At 39.4% G+C, this 16,158-nt stretch overlaps 1 protein-coding gene across 1 annotated transcript; it reads left to right on the top strand.

Moving 5' to 3' along the window:
• The first annotated feature begins 3,460 nt into the window (after positions 1-3,460).
• Positions 3,461-4,102, top strand: LOC115230903. Its single transcript, XM_029801010.1, has one exon. The coding sequence runs from the start codon at positions 3,461-3,463 to the stop codon at positions 4,100-4,102; it is 642 nt and encodes a 213-aa protein (XP_029656870.1).
• Positions 4,103-16,158: the final 12,056 nt, after the last annotated feature.

Below are 16,158 nucleotides of genomic sequence, written 5' to 3'. Positions count from 1 at the left end.
ACTTTTTACTATTTTCTATATATATATATATTATATATATATTATATATATATATATATATATATATATATGTATGTATGTATGTATGTATATATGTATATGTATAAAAAAATTTTTCAGTTTTAACCATTGTCTGTGAAAATAGTGACATATATGTGTAGATGGATAAGCATATATATGTGTATACTTTAAGATTATACATATATATATGAGTGTGTATATGTGTTTATATGATTGCATGTGCTTGTACATATGTACACACACACACATATATATATATACACACACCAGAGTAAGCACATAAATGCGAAACAAGGTGAAAAAAATAGTACTCGAATACCAGAGGTAGAGTAATATGCTTTATTAAAAAGCAGCAAAAATATCACAAAACCTGTTACTCAGAGTTTCACATTCCCATTCGTCAGATAGTTTTGTGAGGAGGGATAATGTCAATAAAGTGGACAGGGTCTGTGAGGTGTTGTGCCAGCCTTATTGAACCTAAAACTCTGCACAGGCATTGCTGACCTCTGCTCGATATGTGCGTTTTTTTTTGTTTTTTTCCCATTATTTTATTTTTAGTATATATATTTATATATTTTTTGTACATTTCTTTTTATTCGGAAGTCCTGTGGTGATGGGAAGGTGGTGAAGCATGCAGACCTGAAGGGTTGGAAGCATATAGTCAGCGACCTGCACGCAAACAGCCCATGCTAGATATAAAGCCGTCTCCTTGTCGCACAAGACAGCGGTAGGATTCTATTGCTTCATCAGTGTCTGAGCAACTCCATTTGGAGAGGGCACTGCTCACCCAGAGGCTGGGGAGGTTCTAATAAAGGTGAACCAAAAATTGCCTGTCTTTCTATATCTGGTCAGTTTAGTGTGACTGACAGATGTCCACCCTGCACTCAAAAAACAAAGAGACTTTTATTTACAAAATTTGGATGGAACTTAAACATTTCATGTAGGAATGTGCGCACTCTGTTGGATAACAAGAGGGATTGTAGGCCTGAAAGACACACTGCATTTGTTGTTCATGAGCTGAACTATTATAACATTGATATAGCTGCACTTTCAGAGACTTGTATAGAAGGTGATGGTCAGCTTGAGGAAGTTGGAGGTGGATACACCTTTTCTGGGAAATGGAGGGGGCGTGCAGAAAAGCTGGTGTTAGCTTTGCAGTTCGATCTGATATCCTTAAGAAGTTGGAGGAGCTTCCTCTTCCTATAAATGAACATCTAATGACTCTGCGATTTCACCTGAAAGGTGGATAGTTTGCTATTCTAATAAGTGCCTATGCACCTACTTTGACTAGCTGTGATGAAAATACAAGTATTTTTTATACCTAGTTGAGAGCCATACTTATGAAAATCCCTAATTCTGATAAGGTTGTTCTACTGGGGGATTTCAATGCCAGGGTTGGAACTGACTGGCAAACATAGAACTCTCTAGAATGTTTTCCAGTAGAGAAAATGAGTAGTAATGGTCTCATGCTGCTTGAGCTTTGCGATGAACATGGACTTTACATTTGCAAGCACTCATTTTATACACAAAGGTGATCACACGACAACATGGATGCATCCAAGGCCTAAAGTTTGGCACTTACTGGATTATGTCATCATCCACAAGCGTGACATCTATGACATTTGTAATGTCAAGTTCTTTCATGGATCGGAATACTGGACAGACCACAGTCTGGTATGAGCAAACTTCCTGATGATGATTACAGTGAAAGCGGGAAGAGGGCCTGTCAGCATTTCTCGGCGTCTGAATGTCCATGAGATATATGATGCTGTGTTGAGGAAAGAGCTTCTGACTCGCATACTGCAACATAGGAAGATTTTCAAGACCAGGTTCTTCAAAATGCTGCTGAAGCACTGGGATATGCTACTGCCAAACTCAGAGACTGGTTTGATGTAAATGATGCTGAAGTTCATCGACTATTGGCTGTAAAGCGCAATGCCCACAATGTATTGCTACATGGAGGACTTTCTGTTGTGCAGTGAAATCTAGTACTTGTCCACTATATCAGTGTAAAATCATTACTGCAGTGATCTCTCAGGAGGGTACAGAACACTTTGTGGGAGGATCATGCTCGTGATGTTTAGGCTGCTGCTGATGCAAATGACAGCAAGAAGCTTTACCACATTATGAAGCAAGTTTATGGGCCTAAGAGCTCCACATCAGCTCCTTTGCTTTCCAAGAAGTCTTCCACTCTAACTACTAAATCAACAAAAATTGCAGGTTGCTTGATCGAACACTTCCCTGAACTCCTAAACCATGAGTCAGTTGTGGATGAAATAGTGATGGATACTATGCAACAAAGACCTATCATTGGCTCCTTAAATTCCACGCCCTCAATAGATGAAGTAATGATATCAGTAAGTAATTTGAATCTTGATAGGGCATCTGGAAAGGATGGAATTTGTGCTGAGGTCTTGCGATTTGGTGGTGATTACATCATACAGTCCCTTCACGAACTTATTAGTGCAGTCTGGAGGAATGGTGCACTACCTAAGGACTGGAAGGATGCAATTATTCTTCCTCTCTATAAAGGAAAAGGAGCCAGAACAATGTGTGGTAACTTTAGAGGTATTGCTCTACTATCAGCTGCTGGCAAGGTTCTGGCAAATATTCTTCTTACCTGCCTGAATGGGTGCCTCGTAAATGATGTCCTTGTCCAGGTATTCCCAGAGAGCTAACCTTAGCAATAACATGAGTAAAAGCAGCAGCAGAGTACAAAGAAAAGATAGTCGGGGCAAGGATGTCATCCTGCTTGACACCATTCTTTACAGGAATGGGTCCTGCCAGGCTTGGCTTCCATGAGCACGTTATAGTGCTCGTGGAGGGGATCTATGAAAGTAGCATTACCAGATTCTCAGTCAGTGGGCAACTTAGCGAGCCCATCAAGATTCGCCAGGGTGTTAGACAAGGGGACGCACTCTTGCCAGTCCTCTTTAACATTGCAACCAACCCACTGTTAGATGTTCTGTCGGACAGCGAAGGTCTCAGTGTTGAGGGGATCAGAATAGAAGAACTCACATACACTGACAATTTGGTCCTAGTCGCTGGGTTACGTGATAGTCTCCAGGCTCTTATGAATAGATGCCTGGAGTTCTATCGCGCAGTTGGGCTGGGAATCAATATTAGTAAGTGTGAGTGGTTCTCCATTTGTGGCTGGGGCAAGTCCTGTCTTGTCAACACTCTAACACTCTCCATGGTAGTGCGATGAAAAAGGTAGAACCGGGAGAGATGTCCAACCTAGGACTTAATGTTCCTACATGGACTTCGAGCTCGAGTCAGGAATTTTGTTTAGATTCAGTGGGGCAGGTGTCCCTGGATATTGATAAGATTTGCAGGGCTCCACTGAAACCCTGACAGAAATTCCTCTTGTTACAGCAGTACAATTTGCCAAGACTATTTTATAGTCTCAAGCAGGTGAGGAATTCTCAAGAGACTTGACATGGTTATCTGTGTGGGAGCTAGGTGGATTCTTCATCTCCCAGATACCACTTCTTACTTTCTATATAGCAGCCGGTGTGATAGCAGGTTAAGACTTCACCAGATGGTGAGGCTGATCCCCAAATGTATCATCCGCTGTAATCTTCGCCTTCTGATGTCGAGATACGCCTTTGTGAAAAAGATTGCTGATTCTGCCGGATTAGCTGAACAGAATCAGCAATTAGTAGCTTCCTTCAACTTGCTGATGCTACCAAACACGACCTTGATATCTGGCTGGTGCACTCCCATAGATGGGCAAGCCCAGCTGGTGCACAGGGCATGTGTAGCAGCATTTTGTGGGGATGTGGTTGGCAATAGTTGGATAAGTAGACTGGGTGGGATTACAGAGAAGTGTTTCTTGAGTTTACTCAAGATGCGCTCCAACATATTTCCCACTCGAGAGACCATGATACGTGGTAGCCGAGGGGTCTTCATGCGTCCAAAGTGTAGAGTAGGGGTGGAGACAATATCTCACATCAGCAGAGTTTGTGGTGCTCTTAAAGGGCCACGACTTGCCAGACACAACAAAATCTGTAATCTGGTAGCGAAAGAAGCTGCTGCCTATGGCTGGAGTATCAGTGTGGAGCCTTCGTACATTGTGTGAGGCTCCAGGCTCATACCTGACTTAGTCTTTAGCTGTCCTGAGAAAGTAGTAGTAGTAGACATGACCATCTGGTTAGAGGAGGGAGATGCCTTGAGAGAGGCATCTCTTGAGAAAGTGCACAAGTATTGACCAGTTATACTATTGCTTTTGCAAGAGTTTGATCAGCTGGTAGAACTGCATGGACTCCCAATCAGTGCCTGTGGTGCCTGGTGCTGGCCTGTGAGTGCGGCGCTAGATGGCTTGGGCATTAAGGACAGGTCATTCTGATGACTACTCAGCAGGATGGCTATGCTACACACATAGAATATGCTGAGAGATTAGCTCTCAGCATAGGGGTCTTGCAGGCAGGACCCCTGTATGATGACTAGCAGTAACTAAAATTATAAGGTGGTTCACATGTTCCCTTGGTGGGACAGTGGGAGTCGCCCCAGGAATGACTTTTTTGTAGTGCTGTGTTTGTGCATGTCACTAATGACGAGGTATGAGTGAGACCGCCCACCATGATAAGAGGGAAAGAATTGGCAAAGTCAATATTCACAATAGCCAAATGCCTCATTTGTTGCACACCTATTACACTAATTTTTAATTTATTTTTGCTCGGGTCAAACACTGGAGTTTAATGGTCATGGTCTAACGATGTGAATTTTCCGAGTCCTCTCTCCACCCCTGTTCATGAGCACACATTTTTTTTTATATTTGTTTACAGCAAGTTGTTTTACACCTATTACACCATTTTTTTGGGGGGCTGTGGTGAGATGACTTGGAACATTCACGATGTGAACTTTCCGAGTCCTCTCCCCCACCCCCGTTCGTGAGTGCATTTTTATTTTACACCTATTACACTAGTTTTTAATTTATTTTTTGCTCTGGTCAAACACTTTAGTTTGACCTGACCAAGACCTTTGGCATTATGCTATGCTTCAGAAGAAGACCCATCAAGCCAAGTAAAATCGCAGTCTTGACAGATACCAGTGTCATGCAAATGTCATGCCAGTGACATATAAAGCACCCACTACACTCTCAGAGTAGTTGGCGTTAGGAAGAGCATCCAGTCATAGAAACCATGCCAAATCAGACTGTAGTCCAGTGCAGCCTCCAAGCTTGCCAGCACTGGTCAAACCATCCGACCCATGCCAGCATGGACAGTGGTCATTAAATGATGATGATGATGATGAACTCAAGTGTTGAGCATCAGGAGGTAAATTGTGTTATGGACCAGTCTTTTCTGTAGAACCTGGAATTGTGGTTGATGTAATTTTCAACCATGTTGCTGTAATGTTTTGAATGTTGTCATTTTCTTCACTCTCACTGTCGAAATCTTCATCATCATCTGATGAAACTTCATTAATATCAATATCAGATTCATCTGAAGACCACTCACTATTTTGTTTCCTTTTACATTTCGTATATCATCAAGTGTAAAACCTTCAAATTCAGAATTTCTACTTACTGACACCATATAGACACTTCACTTCCAATGTTGAAAAAGTCATGTGGTCTAAAAAATTTCACAGTATTTATACTTGAGTAAAGGCAGAAAGGCTTTATCTCACATTATCACAAAGCTATGAAAGTTCAATAACATGATTGTTTATTTTTTTTATCAATTTCATACAGAAGTCAATTACAGCTGGTTATAGCTGATTTGAACAAATAAAGGGGAGATTATTTTGGTTGGATTTGGCCAGTTTGAATGCTAACCAAACAGTCAATTAGTTAGTTGGTTAGATATTTAACCAATTAACTAATAATAAAGAAGTGATATTGAACCAGTAGGTGTATTATTATTATTGATACAACAATATATGTATATGGACACAGAATACCTCCTGTGTCCCTTCACACTGGCCACCTCTTTGTCATCTCTGTTGCAGCTGTACATGTCGTGTCTTACAGCATTTAAAGTGTTCACAGATCATTGAGCAGCAGTTGTGATGTTGCATTTTGATACTCAGCACAAATCATCATGTACAGGTAACTTCTTTCAACACTCAGATGGCTTCCAGCCCTCCATGTCAGCTAACTTTTTCTCAACTGCAGCTTTAATCTTTATACTCTCATCAGTGTTGACTGTTCTCCAATAAATCAAGCTGTTCCTGCAAAAAGGAGTCATAAAGAAATAATCAAATTTGGCCCAAACACCCTGTGTATGAATGTATATATATATATCTATACATGCACACACACACCACATGCCATCTACCAAATTCGCTAACAAGACATTTGGTTATCTCAGAACTGTATGAGAAGAAGCTTGCCCAGTGTACTACGCGATGGGAATGAACCTAGAACCCTGTGGTAGCAAAGGTGACTTCTTAACCACACGACCATGCCTAACATATAAATGTCATTTTTCTCATTTTATATAATATAATATAATGAAATTATTGTATACAGTGCTCTGGTGCACCACAGCTTGTCAAAAAGTGCGTATAAAGTATATGCAGTAATGTACAAATGTCTGGAAAGTGAACAGTGTATAGTCAGATACATGCTTGCGTGTGTATGGAGGGGAGAAAATCAGGTGTAGTGTTGGCGAATCTCAGGAAGCATGGAAGTTTTGAAGGATGCAGTCCTCCGACAACTAGCAACTGATGCCGGCAGTCTGTTCTATGCTTCAGCAACTCTTAGCGTGAAAAAATGTTTCCAAAAATCATGGGAGCTGTGCTGTTTTCTGACTTTGTAAACATGTCCACAAGTGTTAGACAGGTGGAGTTTGAAAAGGTGCTCAGAGTTATTGTTTGTAAGATGGTTAATAATTTTATGGGTGTCTGCCAAGTCAGCTGCCAGACGTCAGAGTTTCAATGTGTCCATGCCCAGGGAAGTAAGGCGTTCAGAATATGGCAAATGCCTGATGATGGGTATTCTCTTGGTTGCACGTCACTGAACGGCTTCCAGACGATTAATATTCTGGGCAAGATAGGGGTTCCAGACCGGTGATGCAAATTCCAGGTGAGGTCGTACCATAGCTATATAAAGCCGCAGATAGATAGCCGGAGAGCAGCTCACAAAGGACTTGGTGAGTGATGCCAAGACACCCTCAGCCTTCTTAGCAATTTTAGCGATGTGTTTTGTCCAACGCAAATCGCTGTCGAAAATAACGCCCAGGTCACGTTCACACGAAGACTTTTTGAGATTAGTGTTGTGGAGGGAGTAAGTAGACGCTGGGTTTTTCCTCCCAAAATGCATGGTGGTACATTTGTCCACAGCCAGCTTGAGTTGCCAGTCCATGATCCACTGCTGTGCATTGTGTCCAGGTCTGATTGCAATAGAGATCTATAGTGTACAGGATCTGACCTCTTTATTTCGAGGTCATCTGCATATTTCAGCACTGTGGCATTCTTTAAGTTGGCATCTGCCATTAACATATGCAACAAATAAAAGGGGGCCATGAACAGATCCCTGTGGTACACCAAATGTCATCTCATAGGGTGAAGAGTGCTGTCCTAGAACTGTGACAACCTCTTTTCGGCCGATAATAAAGGACTTCAACCAGTTATAGAGATCGTCTCTTACACCCAATGCAGAGAGTTTCACCATAAGTCTTTTGTGTGGCACAGAGTTAAAAGCGTTAGCAAAGTCCAGGTAAACAACATCCACCCAGGATCCGCGATCAGTGATTTGGGTAATGTCTTCAAGAAACTCAATGAGTTGATTACAGCAGCTGGAGTTAGGAATAAAACCAAATTGTGACGGCTGGATGAGGCTGTGAGACTTCCAGAAGTTCCAGAGGGTTTCTCTGACACAGGATTCCATCAGTTTGGCGATGCAGCTAGTAAGACTATTGGGGCGATAGTTGACAGGCGATGTGCGGTCACCTTTTTTTAACAGAGGGATAACACTGGCAGTTTTCCACTACTCTGGAGTAACACCATTGTCAAGACTGAATTGGAAGAATAGTGAAAGCTGGTTTAGAAGAAAGTACCCACCATGTTTGAGAAGTAGGTATGTCACACCATCGAGACCAGGAGAGGCATAGTTGCGTTTATTCTTAAGGTGGCGTTGTAGCATTGCTGGTGTAAACTTCATAGTAGATATAGAGTCCAGTGTCAGAGGTGATGGAGATGGAACATTTTGATCTTCGTCAGTAAAGATGCCTGCATAGCATCCAGCAATGATTTCTGCACATTCTTTGGGATTGCCAGTAATCTGCCTTGTGTGGGGATTGCGAAGAGGACCAACTGGAGAGTGAGGTCTCAGCTTTGAGTGTACATACTTCCAGAAGACTTTGCTGTCAGGGTTGGTTGTTATGTGTTGTTCGAATTCAAGCACTGCCTTTTTTGTTACCTGCTTGAGGTGGTTGGCTGATCTATTGTGCTTTTTCCTGTTGATCTCTGATTTGTGCAATTTGTATTCCTGTTCAGCATTATGGCGTTCTTTCCTGGCAAGTCGGACTGCTGTAGTCTCCCAAATTGCACTATTGGGTGTTTTTTTTTGTGCTTGCGTGGTACCGATGCTGCACATGCCGCCCATATTGAATTCAGAATGTTCTGAAGTATAGTGTTCACATCTCCAGAGGCATAAAATTCGAGCCAGTTTGGGCATCGCAGCTCCGTACAATAAGAGCTCCAGTCTGCTTTATTCCAGTCAAAGCGGGCAGTTTGAAGATGGTTGTGGTTTTTGTTACAACTAATCAGAGACAAGTCGGCCATGATCATGGAATGATCAGAGTCACCTAAAGGTTCTTCAGTAGTGACACTAATAATTGTTTCAGGAGAAGTGGTAAGTAGCAGATCCACAGTGTTGTTACCCCTTGTGGGGGAGGTAATGACTTGGGACCAATTTGAATTCAGCACCAGTTCAAGGAAATTAGCTGCACTTTGTGGCCAATGGAAGGCCTCCCAATCAATCTCAGGGAAATTGAAGTCCCCTGCAATATAAACATAAATGGCTGTTTTCATGGCAGCAGCTCTGAGGATATAAAAAAGTTGTGTGTCTTGACAATAATTTTGGAGGGGGGGGGGTAAACAACATCAAGCAGAAGTGTTGACATGGTCATTGCAGAAAAATACTTCCTGTTGAGATTGGTTCAAATCATCACAAGGAATTGCCGATAGATTTGATCGAACATAAACCATCACAACCCCTCCACGGCGGTTAATGCGGCCTTTGCGGAACATGTTGTAGCCGGCTATGCTGAAAACCCCATCACAGAGTGCAGAATGTGCCCATGTTTCAGTGACTGTGATGAAATCTGGGTTGATACTTTTGCCGTAAGAGTCAAAAAGATGTACCTTGTTGCATAAACTATGGGCATTCAAGGACAGCAGTTTGTATCTGGATTTCAGATGGCGATGATATACAGGGGATGGCTGATTGTTTTTGTTTAGTTACCCATTTTATATTGGAAAAATGAAAAAGAGTTTTAAGTTTTAAATTCTGTTTTGTAACATCTACTCTCTAGCTTCTACTCATCCCTCATTCCCTCAGCCTTAAAATATTATGGTAATATGTTGTTAATTTGTTGATTCTTGTATATGGTATAAAATAGTTTACTGTTTATGGTGATTGCCATTTTAGTTAATAAATATTCTTGGGAGTCTCCATTTAGCATCACACAATTACGAATTAGGATTTCTCATAATAATTACTAAATAAGTTGTCATTTTATCTCCTGTTTCTACTCCCTCCCCATGCCCTCACAATCTCCACGATAGCCATGCATCTTTCTTCCCCACGTTTCCCTAGCAATTCGTAACCACCCTTGCTTTTACATTATATATGATGTACTTGTGCTCCTGTGTACCTATGCTGGTGCATATGTGTGTGATATATATATATATATATATATATATATATATATATACATACATACATACACATCTGTTTATATGTGTATGCAAGAACACATATACCAGGTTGAGTCAACAGATTTTTTTGAATTTCAAGCTTTAATTTATTAATTAAAGGTTCAAATAAATTACATACACAAAGCATTTATTCATGCAAATATATCTCATCATATTTTAAAGGTGCTTATTGTTCCGGTTCATCTGCCACATACAATGATGACTTTCTCTCTTAATCTGCCTGTGATTCTACTGCACTTTTTATGTGTCCATAGCTTGCACCGGGTGCAACAAATGGAATTCCTTCCAACACCTTTCCTACATATTGAGCAGGGCCATTTACCTGATGGAAAGAGAGTCTTACTGCTTTCTTGCTAACAACTTTGGTCTTTGCTAGATTAACTTTAATTTTCCAGGTTTTGCTTCCATACCTGGAATTTCTTTTCCAATTCTGCTATAAGAGCAAAGTCATCAACATATAGCAGTTCCCATGGGCATCCAATTTTGAATTCCTCTGTTATGACCTGGAGGACTATGATGAATAAGAGGGGACTGAGAACTGAGCTCTGGTGAACCCCTACTTGTACACAAAATTCATCGCTGTACTCAGGGCTGACTCTCACTCTGTTGACAGTACTGCTATACGTGGCTTGTACAGCTCTGACAAGCTGCATGTCTGATCCTAACTTCATTAGGGACCATCAAATGAGAGCAATGGACTCTGTCAAAGCTTTCTCCAAGTTGATGAAAGCCAAGTATAATGGCTTACTTTTGGCTAGATATTTCTCCTGCAGCTGTTGCACTACTAAGATGGTATCTGTGGTACATTTCCCAGAAACAAAATCAAACTGCATTTCATCTAGTTTAATCCTAATCAATTGGGTTTTAACTCTTTCTAATTTTTATGACCTGGTCCTGCAGTTTGATACCTCTGTAGTTGTTTCTATCTAAGGCATCACCTTTACCCTTGTAGCAGCTAAATATAATACCAGTTATTGGGGATAACCTGATTTACTTTATGAATAACTAGACTGTATCCTTCTCCACCAGATATTTAAAGTATCTCAATGGTGGTTCCTGATGGTCCAGGGGCTTTCCCTGTCTTCATATCTTTAATTGCCTCAGCTATCATACTGTTGTTAACTGTGATTGTTAGTCCCTCAGTTGAGTCTATATTTGAAAGACTCTCCTTCTCTCATACATTGTGGTACTTCTATGCACATTTCTTCTTTGAATCACTGAGTGCAAGTATACCAGTATCTATTCACACACATTTCTCACCTACAATATCTCTATTCTCTCTGATCCACTTCTTTGTAGTCTGGAACACCTCATACTTTAAAACATTGGTAGATCTACTTTCTGCTTTTCCTTTCATATATGTATACATATGTATAAATAACAATTTTAAATTTGGGTATACACCTTGTAGTATGCTGTTTAAAGTCTGTTCACTGTATTCAGCTACCTAATGTCATCAACATTATGGATATAAATGCCAATGGATTTACTTCAGGAATACCTTCATGTCTAAAGTTTGTAATATAAAAGAGAAAGAAATGGAATTCATGAGAGTCTTTATTAATCACTACAATCATTTCAACCCATTGAGCATCAGTTCTTCGCAGGTGAGATTCTGTACAAATACTTGTGGTGTATCTTTTGATGCAGATGTGTCTTATCAAGTGATTTGTCAAAAGGTACCTTGTACTTTAATCTATATTTCACTTATTTTGATTAGCATACTTTCTGGTATTTGCCTGTAGCCACTCACATACAGGAGAAACATGAGTTAGAATGAAGAACACTTCGCTTATAAATAGACAAGTGAATCAAATATTATGCTTTACACTGATAATGAAAAACATTAAATAAAATCTTTAAACAATAAAACAACCATCAATGAAGCAAGAAACAAAACATGAAGACATTCAGACTGATCCTAGGTGACTTCTATTTTATATGAATAGATATACATACACATGTCCATGCATACACATATAAAACTCGTTTACCCATTTTCACCAGCACCACACACAGACATCAGCCAACAGGCTAATGCATGTGTTCACTCATACATTGCTAAGGCAGCATACAATTGTTATCTAGTCACTTGGGTTGATTTATGATTTGATATCAGTGGATTCATACATCCACAAATACCAATTTGTAAACATATAAGCATGTACGTGTATATATACATACATACATACATACACACACACACACACACCCTTGTCTGCACACACACACATCTAAACAGGAGATTGGAAAATATTTTTGGTATTATTTATTCACCATTACACATGTTTCACTTGATAATAGGAGTTGCGAAATTGTACATGTAGGAAAAACATGTAGAACATCTATTAGAAATTTTTTAGACCGAGAATCCAATGACAGATGTCCTATGTGTACAATTTTGTAACTCCTATTAGCAAGTGAAATATGTGTAATGGTGAATAAATAATACCCAAAAAATTTTTCCAATCTCCTATTCTGATATATGTATGTGTGGATGGGTGGATGGATGGATGGAAATTAATTATATAATTTGTAAAATACAGTAAATATAAATTACGTTACATGATGAACAGCAGTTTTGCTACAACATACTACATTAAAATTTACATAAGTTATTTTATGTTAATTTTAATTGATTTTTAGTTTTAGATTTAAACATGGACAAATTTTTATTGCGACCTCAGAAAAATGTGAAAGAGAGTCATAGCAAACAAGACAAACACCAGAATAAAAAGTCCACCTCAGAACAAAAATATAATGAAAATTACATTCAATATGGTTTTATATCATTGAAAAAAGATATCTCAGTTCCTTTTTGTATGATTTGTTTAACAGTACCCTGAAATGAAGTAATGGTTCCCAGTAAACTTTAACGTCATTTAATAACAAATCATCCGCAACATAAGAACAAACCAAAATAATACTTTGAGATGGTAAAAAATAATTTTAAAATTCAATAAAAAAGGCTAAAGAAAATTCTCTCAATTCCCAAGAAAGCTCAAATTGCTAGTTGCAAGATTGCCCAGCTTTTGGCAAAGAAGAAAATAACACATTTTGATGCCGGAAACATTATTTTACCAGTCTTGGAGATCGTCATTGGCACAATGATTAGTGATGAAACCATCAAACAAATTAAGACCATTCCTTTGTCTGCCCACACAGTTTCTCATAAAATTCAAGACATTTCATGAGACAATGATGATCAGCTCCATGAACATTTCACTGAAGCAAAAAATGAACTCAAAAACTTGTGGGCTTGCAAATTAATGAAAGTACAGACATCAGCAGCAAAGCTCAACTAATTTCATTTCTGCTAATCATCAGAGGTGGTAAAATCAGTTGTGAATTGAAGGAAAGAATGACAGGAGATGTCTTTAATTTGGTAAACCAAATTGTCGTATTGAGAGGGATGCAGTGGAAAACTTGTATTAGTGTTTGCATTGATGGCACTCCATCCATGCAGGGTTGAAAAAAATGGCTTTGTGACTCATGTATTACAAAAAAATTCACAAGTTAAGATTGTACATCGCCTGATTCACTGCAAAGTTTTGATGTCAAAATCTCTATATGATGGTCTCCTGGAGAGGATGGACATAAAATCGCATTCACTGCAGTGTAGACTTTTTGTATCCTTATGTGAAACTATAGATTCTGATTTTAAGTGTTTACTACTGCTTCATACAGAAGTGTCATAGCTCTTGAAAGGAAAAGTGCTCTCTTGATTTATCTCTTTGCGAACTGAAATGTTTCTTCAATGCTGAAAATTCTTTTTGAGAAGTTGAACGTTTTAAATGTGATTCTGCAAGGAGTGAATGAAAATATTATTACAATTACAAGCAAATTAAAGTCTTTCACCAACAAGTTAGAACTGTGGATAAGGAAAGTTAAAAACTTGCAGCTTGATTGCTTCCCAGGTGTAGAGGCTTTTCCAAACAAATTTTAAATTTTGTCAGAAGTGCAGAAGGCAGTAGAAAACCTCTCTGTATCATTTTCTAAGTATTTTCTATCACTTGATTATCAAATGTATGAGTGGATTATCAATCCTTTCACAAGATACGACAATACACACCTGCCATTAACATTAACAAGAAAAAATTTCAATAGACTTGAAAAACAATCCTTTTGCACACAGCTTCGCTTTCTGTACTAGAATTGTCAGAATTTTGGATTTTACTTTGGAGCCAATATCCTCAATTAACTACTACAGCCATTAAATCTCTGTCGCCCTTTGGATCATTGTACCTTTGCAAATTAGTTATCTCTGTGCATATGGAAATGAAGTAAAAAAAAAAAAAAAACAGGAATGATTACAGGTGGTAGATGAGAAGTTACATATTTGTTTAATTAATTTAGAGCTGCATTTTGACAAAATTCTTTCTCAAAATCAATTACATCCTTCTCACTAAAAACATTATTATTGTATTATATTATCTATGTTCATAAAACAATGTTATTTTATTGTTACTATAATGAGAAAACTTCTCACACACTTTACCACAACAAACCAAACTACATCTCTTCATCCCTTCTCTTCCTCATATTTCCACTTCATATACTATGATTACCTCCGACTTCCCAATCTTGTCCTCTTGGCCCAGTGCCACTGTATCATTGCTCTCTACTTGCCCCTACATGCCTTTTCTCACTCTATTATTGCCATCTGGGTGTTCCACCCACATTTAACAAGAAAACGTTTCCCTCACCCTACCCCAACAAATCAATTTACAACTCATCTCTTTCTCACATTTCCTCCTTCATTCACTATGCCTAGCTCTCACTCCCCAATCTTGTCCTCACACCCCTGTTCCTCTGTGTCATTGCTACCCAGTAGCCCCTCCAACTGTATATATACCCAGGTCTTTCGCCACTTACTCGTACTCCCTTCATAATATCCTGTCACTTACCACTATCTATATCTCTCTCTTCCTTTACTCAACCATCTCATTTATACTTGATCCCCATTCCTTGTGAGTATGCCTGGCATTTTGCCATTATCTCTATCCTGCAATCTCCCATTTTCTCTCTCTCTCTCTCTATCTCTTGCACTTCCCTCAAGTTGGGCTACCATGTATTTTCTTTGTGGTAGCACACTTGTTTCTGTCTTTATTCCTGATCTTTCTCTTTCCAGCCTGGTAACCATGTACTTCCTCTACAGCAAGACATCTGTATCTGTCTCACTATAACCTTTTGTTCACCACCTCCTCCAATGCTTCCTCACCTCTTAAAAGTTTGGCAGACAGTGGGTTATATGTAGTGTGCAGGATTTTCTTGAATGCCTTACTTAGCTCGTTCTTAGGTGTGGCGTCAACGAACATTACTCCGTGAAATCTCCTGTTATCGTACCAAGGAACGACGAAAACGGTATATGCCCCCTATACCGCAACAAGTTCTGGAATAGGTTAGAGAGGGACACCAACAAAAGGATGAGAAACGTTACTTGGTACGATAACAGGAGATTTCACAGAGTAATGTTCGTTGATGCCACACCTAAGAACGAGCTAAGTAAGGCATTCAAGAAAATCCTGCGCACTACTGGCCTAAAAAATTAAAGTTGTAGAAAAGACAGGTAGGACTATCAAATCGGCATTATGCAGATCATATCCATTTGATAGAATCACCTGTCAAAGTAATTGTGCAGTATGTTCGACAAATCCACATGTAAATTGCAAAACCAAGGGCACTGTATACCAGATTAAGTGCCAGGAGGGAGCTTGCGCGACTAACCCAGAGTCATACATAGGTGAGACTTCTAGAAGCATCAATGATAGGTTCAAAGAATACCTGGACAACTACATTGAAAGGAAGCCAAACTCCATCTTCTACCAACATGCTGTAGACTGCCACAAAGGATCCTTAGGGAAACTTAAGTTGAACATCCTATCAACACATCCCACCGATGCAATGTTGAGACAGGTCACAGAAGCTGTTTGTATACAAGAATACAAACCTACTCTCAACCGAAAGTCCGAATGGAGTAACATCCAGATCCTATTCAGAAGGACTATTCTATAACCACCCCTCTCTCTCTCTCTCGTTTACTTGTCGTCCTTACATACAGGTTGCAATGCGTATGTGCAGTTATATATAACCGTATGAGCGTACGTTGTTTGATACGTACAGTTGCACTTAGGCGTTGTATCCATTCACAGTTAGACGGTGATGAGAGGAACAAACACACACCCACACATATATATATATGTGTGTGGGTCTATACAAACATATATGTGAATATGTATACAACCT

Source organism: Octopus sinensis, unplaced genomic scaffold (genome assembly GCF_006345805.1).
Source record: "Octopus sinensis unplaced genomic scaffold, ASM634580v1 Contig16742, whole genome shotgun sequence".
Lineage (NCBI taxonomy): Eukaryota > Metazoa > Mollusca > Cephalopoda > Octopoda > Octopodidae > Octopus > Octopus sinensis.
Note: the sequence above shows the minus strand (reverse complement) of the source record. Positions and strands in the feature narration are given on the sequence as shown.

Excerpts from the sequence above, each read along its gene's own strand:
- LOC115230903 (XM_029801010.1), top strand. The coding sequence starts at position 3,461 with ATGGTTATCTGTGTGGGAGCTAGGTGGATTCTTCATCTCCCAGATACC.